This window comes from Aegilops tauschii, chromosome 1 (assembly GCF_002575655.3).
Source record: "Aegilops tauschii subsp. strangulata cultivar AL8/78 chromosome 1, Aet v6.0, whole genome shotgun sequence".
Lineage (NCBI taxonomy): Eukaryota > Viridiplantae > Streptophyta > Magnoliopsida > Poales > Poaceae > Aegilops > Aegilops tauschii.
Genome location: NC_053035.3, coordinates 142,744,998 through 142,761,927, shown reverse-complemented (window position 1 = coordinate 142,761,927; position 16,930 = coordinate 142,744,998). Strand labels below are relative to the sequence as shown.

At 41.2% G+C, this 16,930-nt stretch overlaps 1 protein-coding gene across 1 annotated transcript; it reads left to right on the top strand.

Annotated features, from left to right (window-relative positions):
* The first annotated feature begins 6,610 nt into the window (after positions 1–6,610).
* On the top strand, positions 6,611–16,549 carry LOC109744795 (protein trichome birefringence-like 25). Its single transcript, XM_020303938.4, has 3 exons — positions 6,611–6,941; positions 14,220–14,497; positions 15,470–16,549. The coding sequence occupies exons 1-3, from the start codon at positions 6,752–6,754 to the stop codon at positions 16,250–16,252; spliced, it is 1,251 nt and encodes a 416-aa protein (XP_020159527.1). The 5' UTR covers positions 6,611–6,751; the 3' UTR covers positions 16,253–16,549.
* The last annotated feature ends 381 nt before the right edge of the window (positions 16,550–16,930 follow it).

Genomic DNA, 16,930 nt, shown 5'->3' with positions numbered 1-16,930 from the left:
AAGGGGAAGAGGTCATATGCATTCTCAGAAGATTTTGAAGATAAATCAGTTTGAAGACATTGACCTCATAGCGCGAAGACATTCACTTATATGTTGAGAGTTGGTTCCAGAGTTGTACGAATCCAAGAATAGGTACAAGTGAGGAATCTAACTACTTGTGAAGCATAGGTGAATATACTAGGTATGATATGAGATGCAGAACAGGATAGATCCAATTTTGTAGGTTTAGAAACCATTTTTGGTAGAGAAGGATGAAACTATCGGATCAAAAAGGCAGTAAAAGTAAGCTTTAATTACCACACGAAGAACTGCTAGACGGAGTGGAGTGGGAGGCCGAGCAGTTCGATCTCACGTGCCCTAACTTGGCGATGGAAGACACCTACGGCGGCGGCGGAGGAGACGAGGTCCACGGCCGGCGTGAGGATGGCATCGGTGAGGTCGCGACATCTAAGCGCTTCGTCACCGACGTCGTCGAGAGCTAGCGGTGGCGCTAGGGTAACTGCGAGGTGGATAGGTGGGAGAAGGATTTTGACCGCGATGAGATGTGTATTTATAAGGAAAGGGACAGCACAACGCAATTACACGGGTGCCCCTGGTGGTTCACATCTGAGGGACACGTGGAGAACATGCAACACATTGGAAGTTATTCCATGTTCCCACACACGCCTGGACTGTCGGGTGGTCGTTCCGGCTTCTCCGGGTTTCAGGCAATAAGGATATAGCATTTAAAATAGATTCAATTTTTTGTCTCTGTTTCTTCTGCTGACAAGGACGCAGAGAAGACATTCGACAGTTTCAAAAGAATGCATATATATAGGAATTACATCCGTGACAAGTAGACCGACTCCTTACTGCATCTACTACTATTACTCTACCAATCGATCACTATCCAGCATGCATTTATGGTATTAAGTTCATGACAAACAGAGTAACGCTTTAAGCAAGATGACATAGTGTAGACAGAATAAAACCAAGCAATATGATTACACCCCATCGCTTTACCCTTAGTGGCAACAATACAAATACATGCCTTGCTACCCCTTCTGTTACGAGGTGAGGACATAGCAAGATTGAACCCACTACAAAGCACCTCTTCGACTGAAGATAAATCAATCTAGTTGGCCAAACCAAACGATAGATCAGAGAGAAATACAAAGCTATAATAATCATGCATAAGAAAGTTTTGAAAAGTCTCAATTACTTTCAGTAGATAATCTGATCATAAACTCACAATTCATCGGATCCCAACAAACACAGCGCAAAAGAAGATTACATCGGATCGATCTTTGAAGAGAACATTGTATTGAAGATCAAAGAGAGAGAAGAAGTCACCTAGCTAATCACCATGCACCCGCAGGTCTGTGGTAAACTACTCACACATCATCGAAGGAGGAGAAAGGTTGATGTAGAAGCCCTCCGTGATCGATCCCCCCTCTAGTAGAATATAGGAAAAGGCCTCCAGATGGGATCGTGGAAGAACAGAAGCTTGCGGCAGCAGAATAATTGTTTAGGGTGGCTCTCTATTGGTCTTGGGATTTATGGGAATTTATAGAAGTGTAATTAGGTCAAACAGAGTTACGTGGGGCCCACAAGCTCAGGTGGCGCCCCCTAGGGGTGCGCCGTGTGAGATTGTGGTCCTCTCGTATGCCTTGTGGCCTCCTCCAAAAGCTTCTAGGGCCCCTTCTGGTCCAGAGCAAATCACCGTAAAGTTTTATCGTGTTTGGACTTCGTTTGGTATTAATTTTTTGCGAAACAAAAAACATTAAAAAATAGGAACTGGCACTGGACACTGAGTTAATAGGTTAGTCCCCAAAAATGACTTAAATTGCATATAAAACATCTAAGATTGATAATATAATATCTTGAAACAATAAAAACTTATAGATATGTTGGAGACGTATCAGCCTCCGCCTTCGATTCCGACCAGAGGGAATTGAGAATCACCTGCTGCTCCGCCTGCAGATCTGCGTCCCTAGCGTCCCCCACATCCTCCTCGTCCTCCTCCTCCTCCTCGACCTCGAAGTCCTCCTCTGGATCCACCGCGTTCGGAGATAGCCCCGCGGCGATCCGGGCTTCGCGTCTTGCCCGGATCTGCTCAAGGAGTTGCAATCGGTGCTCCGGTGTTAGATATGGGTGGCTCCTTACCCGGCGGCGTGGGGCCATGGCTACTAGTGGTGGCAGTCGATTATTAGAAAGTGGCGGCGGCGGCGGACAAGAGGTGGAATGTGGACGGGTAGGATTTCAGTGCTGGCGGTCGACTTAAATAGCCGGCTTAGGCAACTACGCGGCCCGCCGGAGTGGCGCCATGTGGTGCCGTCGATCTGACATAGGAGATGAGCTTCAGACTGCTGGGTTTTGGTATAAGGAAATTTGGCCAGTGCTCCAACCCTCTCGATGTCACGAGATGGTGTCGCAGGCGGCGGCGGGGGGGGGGGGGGGGGGAGGATATGTCTGTCTGAGAGCTTGATGCGGTGGAGTTGGCCAGCAGCAGCAGAGTGGATGTGTGGCTGGTCGATGGTGGTTCTAGATCGGTGGCCGTCGTTGGCGATGCTTCGTGGGTCGACGACATCCTGAGATTCCCGGAGAAGGGGTCCTAGATGGAGGCGGGCTCGACCTCTGGCCAGATTTGGTGTACAATGTCGTGGGCAGCTTGGTTTGGGCTGACATTACGGAGTCTTTGTGTCTTTGTCGGAACGTCGAGGAGGCGGCGTTGCCCCAGTTTATGAATAATTTCCTTCCCATCCTACCCAGATCCATTCAGTGTGTTTAGCGCATGTGGAGAGCGTGTGAAGGTGTGTCTTCAATGGATTTTCCTGGATCTGGTCGAATTTGGTCCCCATGGATCCGTATGGATTCGATCAACGTTCATGGTCTTTGGAGTATCTAGCTCTTTTTTGGGTCTTCTTCTATAGGGTGGCAATTTACTAAGCACATCCTTGGCATTGGCGTCTTATGATCTACATCGACAACTTACTAGCCACTGCTTCTACAAGCTCCTGTGTTTACACAAGTTTGCTTCTTTGAGGCGGAGGACCAAAACGTCATCGAGTTTTGCTCACGGTGCATCGCTGATGGATGCAGGAGGACGAAGGTTTTGATATACACGAGGTTTAGATGCAAGGACTTGTGATACTTAAAATATGGACTTACGACATTCTGCAAAAGAAGGGATTCAAACTAAAAATAAATTGAGCCTTTAACCAGATTCAAAATGGTTGAAAACTGTCAAATAAGATTTCAATATATTCCCAGAGGCTCTAAACTACAAATGGGGCGCGAAAAATTTTCTGGAATTCTGAGTATATTTTGGAAAACATGAATATTTTTTGAAATTTGAATAATTTTGAAAATTTATAATTTATGTGAAAAAAGAAAGTAGTAAAGAAAAACAGGAACATGAAAAGCGAAGAAATAAAAAGAAAAAGGAAAAACAACTTAAATCCAAAAACTAGTAAGAAACGAAAAATGGAAACCTTTTAGAAGTTCCCAAAATCGGTAATATTCCCAAAATTGAAATGTTAAATCTATGTAATGGGCCAACCGAAGTCGATTGCCTGTGCAATAGGTGGACATAGTCCTAAAATACGGGAGCTCCTATGTGCCGCTTATTGCGGCACACAGTCGGGGCTTTGCATAGGGGACCGCCCGACTGGGCCAGCCCATCAGGGTGTGCCATACTGTAGCGTGTGTGCGGATACTGTAGCGGGTAGCGGGCGAATAATCCGCAAAAATTTGTAGGCAATGGAGTGGGATCGAACCGTAGAACTCCTGCTACACTAGATAGTTCATAACCACTAGACCTAACAACAGTTACTGACTAAAACAGCAACGCAAAACTTTAAGAAGGAATGCCAACAACAGATCCTCATTTTTTAAAAAGTTCAAACACAACCTTTTCTTTGCAAACATGCATATTATTTTGAAACCCGATTTTCTAAAACATAGTAAATAGTATTTTAGAAAAGCAAAAATTTTAAATGCTAACCTTTTCAGACAATTAATAATTCTTTAAAACTCAAACAGTTTTCTAAAACGTCAAATATTTTTTGGAAAATCTTGATTATTCTTAAAAACATCAACATTTTTTAATCATTGATCAATTTTAAGAAACGGGAACATTTTTTCAAAACTTTGAATGAAGTTTGCAAACAGGAATATTTTTATAAACTTCGGACAAATTCAAAAGTGCGAATATTTTTAGGATCTATGAACAAAAATTGAAATCGGGTACATTTTGAAATTCCAAGAAAAATTGGAGAAATAGAACATTTTTTGAAAGCAGGAACATTTTAAACTCCTGAACAAAATATAAAAATGCGAACAATTTTTGAAAGAACAAACATTCTTTTAAACTCCCGAACAAATTTTGAAAATGGCAACATTTTCTGAAACTCTTGAATTTTTTCTTGAAATCACGAATAATTTTGGAAACACAAACATTTTTTGAAAACGGGAACATTTTAAACTCTCGAAAAAATATAAAAGAGCAAACAATTTTTGAAAACATGAATATTTTTTAAACTCCGGAACATATTTTGAAAATGGGAACATTTTCTGAAACTCTTGAAATAAAAAAAAACTTGAATAATTCGGAATCACAAACATTTTTTGAAAACATGAATATTTTAAACTCCTGTAGAAATTTTTGAAAACACAAACATTTTTTTAAACTCCAGAACAACTTTTGAAAATGGGAACTTTTTTGAAACTCTTGATTTAAAAAAAAAGATGAACAATGTTGAAAACACAAACATTTATTGAAAACAGGAACAATATCTGAAACTGGAACTTTTTTAAACTCCTGAAAAAATGAACAATTTTTAGAATTTGTGAATAGTTTCTAATTCGTGAACAAAATTAGAGATTGGAAACATTTTCTGAAGTTTCCGAACATTTTTTGAATTTGTGAAAAAAAATTCATAACAAGAACAGTTTCAAATTCATGAACAAAATTAGAAATTGGGAGCATTTTCTGAAGTTCCTTAACATTTTTTGAATTTGCGAAGAAATTTTCAAAACATGAGCACTTTTAAAAATTGTACACAACATTTTGAAAATAGGAACTTCTTTTGGAATTCCCCAAAATTGTCGAATTGTGAACAAAAATGTAAAACACGAACATTTTTAAAATATCTGGAATTTGTTGGACACAAAAAATAAACTTGAAATAGGAAACAAAAAAGAAAGAAAGGAAAAAGAGAAAAAGAAAAATGAAAAAGATAGAAAAGAAAAATAAAAAAGAAACAGAAAAAACCAGTTCAGGAACTTGCTAGAAGGTTCCTAAAACCGGAAAAACCGGCTGAAGGTTCCGAAAACCATCCTGGAACACGCGCGTGCTTCTAAACGGGCCGGCCGGTCTTGATGCAAGGTGTGCGGTACCCCCACATTTTGACGCAGCGAGCGGCAAAAAGGATTTTCCCTAAAATACGACAAATAGGAATCAGGGAGCTCCTATACGGCGCTTTAGGCGCCTGTTGCGAAGGGCGCTCACGCGGCCACACTTGGGCCGGACAAACGCACGCTGGCTCGCTCGTTTGCCAAAGCCAAAAAACTTCCTTCTTCGATGTGGAAAAATCCAAAAAAATCGCAGAAAAACAAAATTTTCATAAATACAAAAATGTTCAAGGATTTTGAAAAAATTGCACAAACTTCAGAAAGTTAATGAATTTGAAAAATTTCATTGATTTGATTTTTTTCATCAATTTTTAAAAAACTTCATCAAATTTGATAATAAATTTTAAAAACTTGAAATGTTCACGATTTTAAATTTGTTCTCATTGATTTCGAAAAATTTCCATCTATTTGGAAAAAGTTTATCTATTTCAAAAAAGTTCATCGATTTTGAATAAAGTTCATCAATTTTGAACAAAATCATTGATATTGAAAAAAGTTCATGAATTTGTAAAAATATGTTTTTATTTTGAAGAAGTTCATCAATTTTTAAAAATGTTCAATGATAAAAAGTTCATCTATATTGAAAAAAGGTTAGAGAATTTTAAAAAATTAACTTTGAAAAAAAGTTGACGGATTTCAAGAAAAGTTCTTTTAGTTACCAAAAATTGCAAAATAGAAAAGTTCATGCATTTATCAAAAGAAAAAAAATGATACAAAATGAAGATAATAAGAATAAGAATAAGGACGAAAAATAAAAAAGACCATTCGAAAAGACTAGAAAAAGTAACAAGAAAATCGAAAAAGAAAGAAAAAGAGAAATTGAAACGGGAAAATAAAAAAGGAAATAAGAAAGAAGAAAACGTTGAAAAAGATGTTTTTTCCTTAGACACCGTTGAAAAAGAGGTAAGTTTTTTTTTGAGAGAATGAAAAAGAGGTAAGTAGTCACATGAAAAGAATGTGGCTGCTCACAGTTTTTTACGTTTTAACAACCAGAAAAAATTAGATGGGCCAGTCCAGGTCGCAGGAGAGTGTGCGCCCATTTGTAAAATGACCTATAATGGGCGCTGAAGCGCCAAATAGGTAATTCTCAAAAAATAAAAAATAAAGCGCCAAATAGGTGCTGTGTAGGAATTAAGGTCACGGGCCACGAGGCCCGGTCAGGAAGGAGGCGACGGATGAGGCTGAGAATGGTGGCAGGCCCCACAATGGGACTCCCACACGCCCAGACCGAGAGGGTCAGATGTCCTCGACTCGCAGTCCCAGTGTCTCCTTCCTCCTCTCCTACCCTGCTCGGCTCGCACGCACAGGCACTCGAGCTGGGGTCCATCCTATCCTAGTAGTATTATCCTAGCACCCCATGGGCTTGGGCCCGAGGTGGTCGCCGTGGGCGGCGTTGCCGTTCTCTCCTCGATCTCGCAAGGGAGGCGGAGGGGGGTGGGGATTGGGAGGGCTCAAGGCCATCGGGTGGATCCTCTTCGCCGGCGTCTCCTTCCGTCTGCTCTGCTCCTTCTCTTCCTCTTCGTCTCTGTCGCCGGATATCAAGGAAGGTACGGGATTTCTCTGCCAGTTCTAGTTTCAGTTGAGTAAGAAAGTTCAGAGATTCGTAGGGTTTAGGTTTATCTTGTCGGGGGTTTTAGTGAGGGCGAATTGTTTCGCATTTTGTCTCGCCTGTAGTTTTTGGTGATTTTTTGTTTGTTGGAAATTGCGCCGTATTTTCTTGAGTTCAAGGTTGGAACTTGGAACTTATGTTTTGGTTCCGTGAAATAGGAATTTTACTCTATCGTTCCTGAACGCCTGTTGTGGTCTTAATAAGACAAAGTTCAGAAAGATATTGGGTGATTGCAGATGAATAGGGATTGCACGTTTACAGCCTAATTGTTTTGTTGCATCTTGAATGCTGGGGAAATCGGTCCCTATCATTTTTTAGGTATAAGTGTTATTTTCCCCCGGTTCGATGGGTAGCTCGAAACGGGACTGAGAACAAAATGGAGCAGTTTCGAGCATTTTCATTTGATGTATGTACTTTCTAGTATAAAAAGTTGATCTTTTACTTATCCTCCATGTTTGGAAACATTGAACCTTTATTTATGAGCATAGGAGTCGTTATAACGACAGTTGTATTTGTTTTGTTTTCCATTGGCAATTGCCAACTTGAATTCTACATTTTGGTTTTAAGGTGTGCTTTTGCATGGAATAGAAAGTAAGACACGAAACCGGTGGTTTAATCCCGTCTAGCGGGTAAATATTTATGTAAAATACCGAGAATTCAGATACTGCCATGTGATGTACTTGAGTTAAAAAGTACGGGAATGAAATTCTATACAATTATACTAAAAGCTTTGCTTCGCTACACCCATAAAAAAATATTACAAGCTTCGACACAGATCAATTGTTAAGACAAAATTGCTACTAGTTGACTTCCTTGATTAAATGTTAGCAGCTCCTTTGCTATTCATTTTATAGAAAATATTTATAAGGAAATGGGTATATGTTTGTGGGCACCAAAAAAATTACTCCCTCTGTCTCAAAATGTAAGACATTTGACATTATCATAGTGTAAAAAACCGTCTTACATTTTGTGGCAGATGTAGTAGTAAATAATGTTTATTGACACTTTTGGCGGCATAATCATGAGTGTAACAGTTGAGTTCAATTTGTTAACCTTTGTAGACCTTCCCAAATTTGTGGCTTAGGAAGAAAAGGGATAAAATTTATATGTTTGATAAGTGCTAAAAAGTACCCCCTCTGTAAAGAAATATAAGAGCGCTTAGATCACTAAAGTAGTGATCTAAACGCTCTTATATTTTTTTATGGAGGGAGTAATAATTTTTAGTCCTCAGTTGATAACTTGTCATAACATTTTCACTCATAGGTTCCACATCTTCCATGTCAGCTTGCCATATTTGTGGCTTAGGAAAAAATGGTGAATGCGTTTATATAAGTGCTAACAAAACGAATTCTTAGTTGTCATAACATCTTTATTCATAGGTTCCACCCCTGCCAATGTCACAACTCGTGGAATTCATATTAATATGAAAGATATCTCTTAAATCCTGAGCTGTAAAGGAATTTAGCTTTACTTTTCAAGGGTAATTAGGATACCAATTATGTAGATCATTTTGATTTTCAGATAGAAAATATCACCATTCAATCTGCCCACTATACCTTTTGTCTGTTTATAAACACGGCAATGTATCAGGTGAAAACTCTATTTCAGTGCAAACATGGAATCTTTCAATCCGAGCTCTCGGATTCAGAATCGACGGGTCAGATGAAAGGTGGGATATCCCTCTAATCACTTGAATATATATCACGAAAAACCCCTCATGACTTCCCTCTGCTTCGTGAACTCTCTCCTGCTTGGCGAGCAAGAGGTGGCTGAGGAAGCACCCTCTTCCTCCTCTCACTGTTTCCATCGCTGAGGTCGAAGCGGCGGCAAGGACGACAATGGCAAGGAATAATTCTCTCCGACCCCTCCTCCTCTGTCACTACGGCGCACTCTTTGGTGTTGTAGGCGAGTCAAGGGTCAGGCTCTCCGGATCCGGATCTCCAGATTTAGGGGACTCTTGTACATGAGTGAATCCCCGTTCGGTACTTTTCTTGGTTTGTGGTTGGTCGGCATGGCGAGTTCCTCCAAATGGTCATGTGAGCGTTGGAGGAGAAGAACATGCTACATGGCTGCTGTGAATTTTCATTTTTTTTGGGGGGGGGGGGGGGGGGGATTTATTACCTCACGGTAGATTTTCTTGCTCCATCGTCTTCCTGGAAAGGAAAAAAAAACTATCAGTCCAGCTCCGAGTCTCCATTGCTGCCAACAAATGTGAAGTTGTACAAGGCTTAGAGGGAGAGGGCGACGCTTCCGTGCGCATCCGCCGCCCAGCTTGATGGGCAACGGAGTTCCAAGCTCCGCCTCGTAACCCGTGGTTGAGATGCTCGCCTTTAATTTGTTAAAATGAGACGGCAACAAGGAGTGGCGCACTATTGTGAGGAGGGGAAAGACAAGCAGCGAGGGCGCCGAGCAGGATGTGCGGTGGTGTAGCGTGGGGGTGAAATATAATTTTGGACTACCTGCGTGTAATGATAGAAAGGACCACCTCTGAGTGGAATTGGCAAAAAAGACCACCAGCCCTGTGGCGGCAAGTACGGCGACACGCGGCGTGGCTGTGGCGGCAGCACTGTTCATTCACTGGGATGAGCACAATACACGCACTGGGAGTTGATGAACAGTGCATGAACAGGTTGCCGCCACAGGCTGTGGCGGCAAGCATTCTGTGTCGTTTGCCGCACTTGCTGCCATGGGGCAGGTGGCCTTTTTTTTGCCAATTCCATTCAGAGGTGGTACTTTCTGTCATTACACTCATACAGGCGGTCTACAACAACAACAACCAAGCCTTTAGTCCCAAACAAGTTGGGGTAGGCTAGAGCTGACACCCATAAGATCTTGCAACCAACTCATGGTTTTTGCACATGGATAGCAAGCTTCCACGCACCCCTGTCCATGGCTAGTTCTTTGGTGGTACTCCAGTCCTTCAGATCTCTCTTTACGAACTCCTCCCATGTCAAGTTCGGTCTACCCTGACCTCTCTTGACATTATCAGTACGCATTAGCTGTCCACTATGCATTGGAGCTTCTGGAGGTCCTTCCTTGTGTGGCCACACATCCATCTCAACATGCGCATCTCCACCACACCTAACTGTTGAACATGTCGCCTTTTAGTCGGCCAACACTCAGCACCATACAACATTGCGGGTCGAATCGCCGTCCTATTGAACCTGCCTTTTAGCTTTTGTGGCACTCTCTTGTCATAGAGAATGCGAGAAACTTGTCGCCACTTCATCCATCCGGCTTTGATTCAATTGTTCCACATCTTCATCGATATCTCCATCCTTTTGCAACATTGACCCCAAATATCGGAAGGTGTCCTTATGTGGCATCTGCCCATCAAGGCTGACCTCCTCCTCGTGCCTAGTAGTACTGAAACCGCACCTACTTGGTTTTAGTCACATATGCCCGTGCGTTGCAACGGGAGATAAAATAGTATGCATTTAAAGTCAGTGAGAGTTATATGTGCAAGCAAAACCCTGTATGCACACGAAAAAGGAACATTGAGCTTCTCGGTTTCGCCGCGTGTGAAGGAATCAATCCGCTATTTTTCCATTCATCGATCAAGGGCATTTAAAATTTATGTTCCGTTATTGTACGCCAGATAAGGCCCATGAGTTATTCAATCTACTCTTCCTTTCAATCATTTCAATCGAGGGTATTTTAAGGTATGAAGTTTCTGAATATTCTAGGAAACATGAACAATTTTTTAAATCCTGAACACTTTTTTGAAAATTATGTACACTTCCGAAAAAACACGAACAAAATATGAAAGGGAACATCTTTTAAAATTCATAAACATTTTCTGAAAACACCAACTTTTTTATAAAAACATGAACATTATTTGAATTTGTGAACATTTTTTTAAAACGGGAATATTTGTTGAAAAATTCATAAGATTTTTAGAAAATGTGTATCTTTTATACATGAACATTATTTTAATTTCGAAATTTCACTAAAACATGAATATTTTTTAATTTGGAGCATTTTTTGGAATGCCATTTTAAAAAAAATCCCGAACAATTTTGTAAAACCATAATTTTTTATAAGAAAATGCGCAACTTTTTGCAAGTTCCGAATATTTTTAAAAATAACAACAAAATTTTGGAATTCTGAACATTTTCCAAAATTTGTTTTTTAATTCTGAACGTTTTTTGAGAATTTTTAATTTACGAAATAAATTATAAAATAAAATTAAACTTCGAAAGGAAAAAAAGATAGGGAAAGGAGAATAAAAATAGAAGTAAAACACAGAAAAAAAAGAAAAATGGGCCAGCCCATTATTGGTTGTCCTGTGCGACCTCCGACTATTTGTCGCCCTGTGCGAAAAATAGAGTTTTCCCAGCTGCGTGGGCAGAAAAATAAGTGGGCTGGCTTCGCTGGGCCACGGCGCGCGGCCCACGTACGGAAATTATATTTCTAGCACACAAATGCATAAGAATTTAGTACCACCTCGGGTAGAAAAAATAAATCTTTTTGGCGGTGAACGGATGAAAAAATTGGCGAAACGCACCTTGCTTTATTAGTAGGGTAGGTATAGATATAGACTAAGTCTAAAACCTTCCGACTCCAAGGTTTGTCTCCATAGCTCTAACTTCCTATTAACCCTGTCTGACTATCATCGACTAGCACCACATCATCCACAAAGAGCATACACCATGGTATATCTCCTTGTATATCCCGTGTGACCTCATCCATCACCAAAGCAAAAAGATAAGGGCTCAAAGCTGACCCCTGGTGCAGTCTTATTTTAATCGGAAAGTCATCAGGTGGTCTAAAATGCCAAAAATTCTCATGGCTGACCATAGGTGGGGCCAGCATTAGGTGCGCGGGGCTAGTCCAGAGCCTGCAGCCTGAGACTTGTCTAGTTATTAGAATTATTATAAGATGGGAAAGAATCATAGTTTGTTAGGGAACATTCAGAGTTTTGCCAGGAAAGGGTCTGATCCAACTTGGGGATCAAGTAGATGTCGTCCATATAATGGACAGCGTGTAAGCCTTAGGGGCATCAATCAATCTATAAGGAAAACCAGAAAACGGAGGTTCACCTCCACCAACCCTCTCGCCCACCTCTCCACGCCATGGCACAGCAGCCTCCTCACGACTACGCTCTCTGGAGCTTGGGTTGTGACATCCACCTGATATCCAAGCAGTCCATCTAGAATCCGATATCCTAAAGATACTTTTCAGGGTTGCACTGAAATGAAGTTTTCATCGGATACATTGCCTTTAACACTGTCATTTGCCTTAACTGATCTGCCTAATCATATTTTTGTGTATGAACTGCCAAATTTAGTAGCGCATAGGCAGTTGTTTCGTCAATTAATTAGTGCTTACCCGTCGTGGTGCCTCACAAATAAGAACATCTTGGGAGCAACGACAGGTTTCCTATGTTTTGGAATACTAAATTGCACCTCGGGTACAAACAACTTGTGAGTCGTATGCATACAGGTCACATGACTTGAGAATTGCTCATTTGTGTCACTAATCTTTGTTGGAGTGGATAATCCAATAAGTGATTCCCAACGCTATGTACACCAAGCTGTGCCCTGATTACCCTTGTTTCTCTCATGCAGTTGGCTAGATATAAAAGTGTTTTCTGTTATACATGTTGTGCGTCTAACAGTGTATTTAAGCCACTCTTTAAGTGTTCATTACATTGTGTGTTCCATCCTATTCTAGTTTCTCACAATCTTGTTGGTGCACTTTGCTTTAAAGTCCCACCACGTGGCAAAGGAAGACACATTTGGCACTGACTGGGATGCCCTGCCAGCTTTTTATCCAGATAGGGTATGGCCCTGCCCTCTCCATTGGTTGATGCGCGCAACCAATTTTTAGCAAAGTTTAATCCTTACAAAAAGAAAAAACCCCGAAAAACAAGCAACTCCGAAGGGCGTTTGCCAACCAAAGAGCAACAGGATTAACAGCTACAACTTGTGCGACATCAATCCTATTACTTTTTTTTCTGATAAAACATCAATGCTATTTCTAGGCAACATATTTGTTGAACAAAGCGCGTGCTACCATTTCCAAATGGCTGCACCCAGAGTCCAGTGAAACCCGTGCCTCCACACAGTGCAGTAAGCACCACCTCTGGGTCCAATGTTTATCCTGCAAAAAAAAGAAAAAAAAATGAAATTGGAAACATTTTTCTTGTTAAAAATAAAACCATTGCAGCAGTTCTACATAGCCCAACATAAAGCACTCACTTCCACCCGCATCAGAGCCTTAATTTGTCTATTTACCCAATTTAACAAGTTCTTTTGAGATAGAGGTTGGAGTGGGTAGATTAAAAGCCGCAAAAAGAATACGCCAGATTAGGCGCGTCAGGGGGGGTTTAAACCACAAAAACAATACGCTGGCTTGACTGCCTAACTTTAGCTTGAAAAAGGAAAATTATTTCCTATCCTCTCTCTGTGTTTCATCCTTGTCCACACTTTCACATGATAAATAACCTAGTACAGCAGCTTACGATATCCAAGAGAAGAGTTAATGGATGTTGCTGGTAACATTTCCTTGTGGCTAGACCGTTCGAGACAATAAGCGCAGCAAGCAAATGACCTTGATGTTGGTGACAAAAAGCGGAGCAAGTGAAGAATGCTGTAGCAAGGATGAAGGTGTTTGTGACCTTCATGAGCGCATGGACGATAACCTTTCATGAGCATTCATAGACTCTCACCTGCACGGTGATGACCTTCACCAGCACATCAAGACAACCTTGCCACTACGAAGATGCTGTGCCACGATGAGCATGTGGCCTTGCGTCCTGATGTATGGGCAAGTTCCACGGGTGGTCTTCAGGAAGAGCAGTTTTGGTTAATTTCAGATCAAATCTTTTAGTTTCTAACTTTCTATAAGGAATTTGGAAGCGATCATTTTCAGATCCAATAATTTTCTTGCCGAAACAGAGAGAGAATCAGGGGTACCGATTTATTTTTTATTCTTTTGGAAAATAAAAGCAAGCATAGCCTAGAGAATCAGGGGCAGTTAGTACCAGGTGCCTTCTATTGCCATGTTTTCAGGTTTTCGCAAAATGGACAAGATTAATGACTCAGTGGAGCAGTTCTCAGTTTCTGTTACCTGAATGCACCCGCCTCACTACTCTTTTACCTAAGGATTTACTCTCTTGGAAATCTGAAAGAATAAAAAAACGTTTTAAGCTGAATTGCTTATTTCTGCACTTTTCTGATTTCCAGAATCTGACGTGGATATACTTGCATAGGAAAATGTGACCTTTTCAATGGAGAATGGCTACCAAATCCCTCTGGCCCAGCCTATACAAATTCAAGTTGTCGATTTATTGATGATCACCAAAATTGTATGAGGAATGGTAGACCAGACACTGGATATCTTCACTGGAGGTGGAAACCTTATGAATGTGATTTGCCACCGTTTGATGAAATTAGATTTCTAGGTGCTATGAGGAACAAAGCATGGGGCCTTATCGGTGACTCCATTCTTCGTAACCAAGTTCAGTCCTTGATATGCCTTCTGTCTAAGGTAAATTATACCACATTACATGACTCCTCCTTTTAATTATCAATTTGTCACACTGAAGTGCTGCTGTTAATGCTTACTTGAAGCATCATGCTCGTATCTGTATTTTCTTATTTTTTATGTTTAAATGCCCTAAAAGGAAATTTTGTTTCTCCTCATTAGGAGACACTCCCTCTGTTCCTAAATATAAGGTGTATTATTTTTTAAGAAAGTCAACTTGCCTAACTTTGACCAAGTTTATATACAAAAATATCAATGTCTAGAATACCAAATCATTGTCACTAGATTCACCATGAAATATATTTTCATATTTTATATTGTTAGTATTGTAAATATTTATATATTTTGCTATAAAGTTGGTCAAACATAGACAATGTTTGACTTTTTGAAAAACTAATACACCTTATATTTAGGAACGGAGGGAGTACTACAATTGGAGGAGCATACACTGAATTATGCTATGATACGTAACCCCCTAAACTATTGTATTCCGTAGTATCCAGAGCAGTTCACCCCTGGCCAGTTTCTCTAATGCAAGATCGCTTCTGAAATTTTGAAAATATCTGAAGAGAATCTTGTATGTAGGTTGTGACGTGAGGTTTATGCATGTAAATCTTTGTTTGAAAGTATATGGTCATTTATCTGTGCAAAAAAATGTAGCATATTTACTTTATTTTTGCACAGATTGCAGTTATATTTTGTAACCAATTTTACACACATAGGCTGACATATTGATAGTTTATGGATTCAAATGAGCCCAAAAAATGTTTGAAGACGAATGTGAATGATGCCAGTAGTTTAGCATCAAAAGTGGTGTTTTTTCTCATATTTATAAATTGTGTGCACTATTTGAATGTACTTCTAGTTGGGTTAGAACAACAATGCATTACTTATGTAACATGCCTCTCCCCTCTATACCTTGCATTTGTAGTGGTATAGTATCCTTATTATTGGACCTGCTTGCTGTTTATTTAGGCTGATGAACCTGTTGAGGTCTACCATGATAAAGAATTCAAAAATAGGAGATGGCACTTCCAATCATACAACTTCACTGTGTCCCTCGTTTGGGCTCCCTTCCTCGTCAAATCAGAGGTTTTTGAAAATGAGAATGGCGAGTCCACTTCCGAGATCCAGCTTCACCTTGACATACTTGAACCAACCTGGATAAGTCAGTACGAGAGGTTTGACTATGTTGTGATTGCCGGTGGACAATGGTTTCTTAAGACTGCGGTCTACTGGGAGAGTGGTAAGGTGTTAGGCTGTCATCATTGCCAGGACAAGAACCTAACTGAAGTCGGGTTTGAGCACTTGTATCGCAGGACTTTACAAGAGGTACTCAAATTCATCTCCTCGGCGCACCATAAGCCAGTTGTCCTCTTCAGAACCTGGGCGCCTGATCACTTTGAGAATGGCGAGTGGTTCAGCGGCGGAACCTGTAACAGGGTATTGCCTTACAAGAAGGGAGAGTACGGTGGGAAATACATGGAACATATCATGAGGGGGATTGAGCTTGAGGAGTTCAACAAGGCCGTAACAGCGGCCAATAGCTCAAGGGACGCGGTGAAACTGAAGCTCTTGGACACTTACAGCATTTCGTCCATGAGACCTGACGGCCATGCTGGTCCTTACAGGATGTTCCATCCATTTGCACAGGGCAACAAGGATGGCTCATCGGTTCAGAATGATTGCCTGCATTGGTGCGTGCCAGGGCCCATCGACGCCTGGAACGATCTGATTATGAAGCTAGTTCTCAACTGATGAAACCTCTAGATCTCGCGCTCCTTGCTGACCAAGAGTTGTAGGGCTGGTTGTGGGCCAAGTTGGCAACCTCGATTCAGGGTTTAGTTCCTCGCATGCTAGTTTAGCAGGAAGTAGTAGTCGATTCTCAAAAAAAAAAGCAGGAAGTAGTAGTAGTCAAGAATATATAGGTGCGTACATTATAGTTTGGATGGTGTGAACTGGCCGCTCGTTCTTGGATGTGTCTGGTTGGCACACCTCGTCCTTCTGAGAAATGTCAATGCGTTTGGATGCAGTAGCATTGATTTCTCGTGCAAATACCGGAGTTAAAACTTCATGTGGTTGGTTTAAGATACTAGACCCCGCGAGTCAAGAATTATAGAGTTGTATCGAGCACCCCTACTGTCTCCCGATGGCAGCGGGTAGGGTGTGACGCCGGTACAATAATTCTATTGTCAGCGCACGACCTGCCTTGACAGCCACGACCAAGGGGGCTACCACCGGCAGCGAGCCACACTGCCAACGATGGCCTGGTGGCAAGGCGGGTCGACAGCAAGCCCAAGAGGATTGTGCAGCCCAACGGGAGATTCGTCGGGCCAGAGTGGGGCCGCTGAGCCCACGGTGCCACTGACGGATTACTTATCCTCTCGAGCGACCAGGGAGACGGTATCTAGAAGGATCAAAACGAACGGCGGCTCT

Bases quoted from the DNA above. Each gene is read 5' to 3' on its own strand.
- LOC109744795 (XM_020303938.4), top strand. From the start codon at position 6,752: ATGGGCTTGGGCCCGAGGTGGTCGCCGTGGGCGGCGTTGCCGTTCTCT. The intron at 6,942-14,219 runs GTACGGGATTTC...ATACTTGCATAG, and splicing joins GTCGCCGGATATCAAGGAAG to GAAAATGTGACCTTTTCAAT. The intron at 14,498-15,469 runs GTAAATTATACC...CTGTTTATTTAG, and splicing joins TGATATGCCTTCTGTCTAAG to GCTGATGAACCTGTTGAGGT.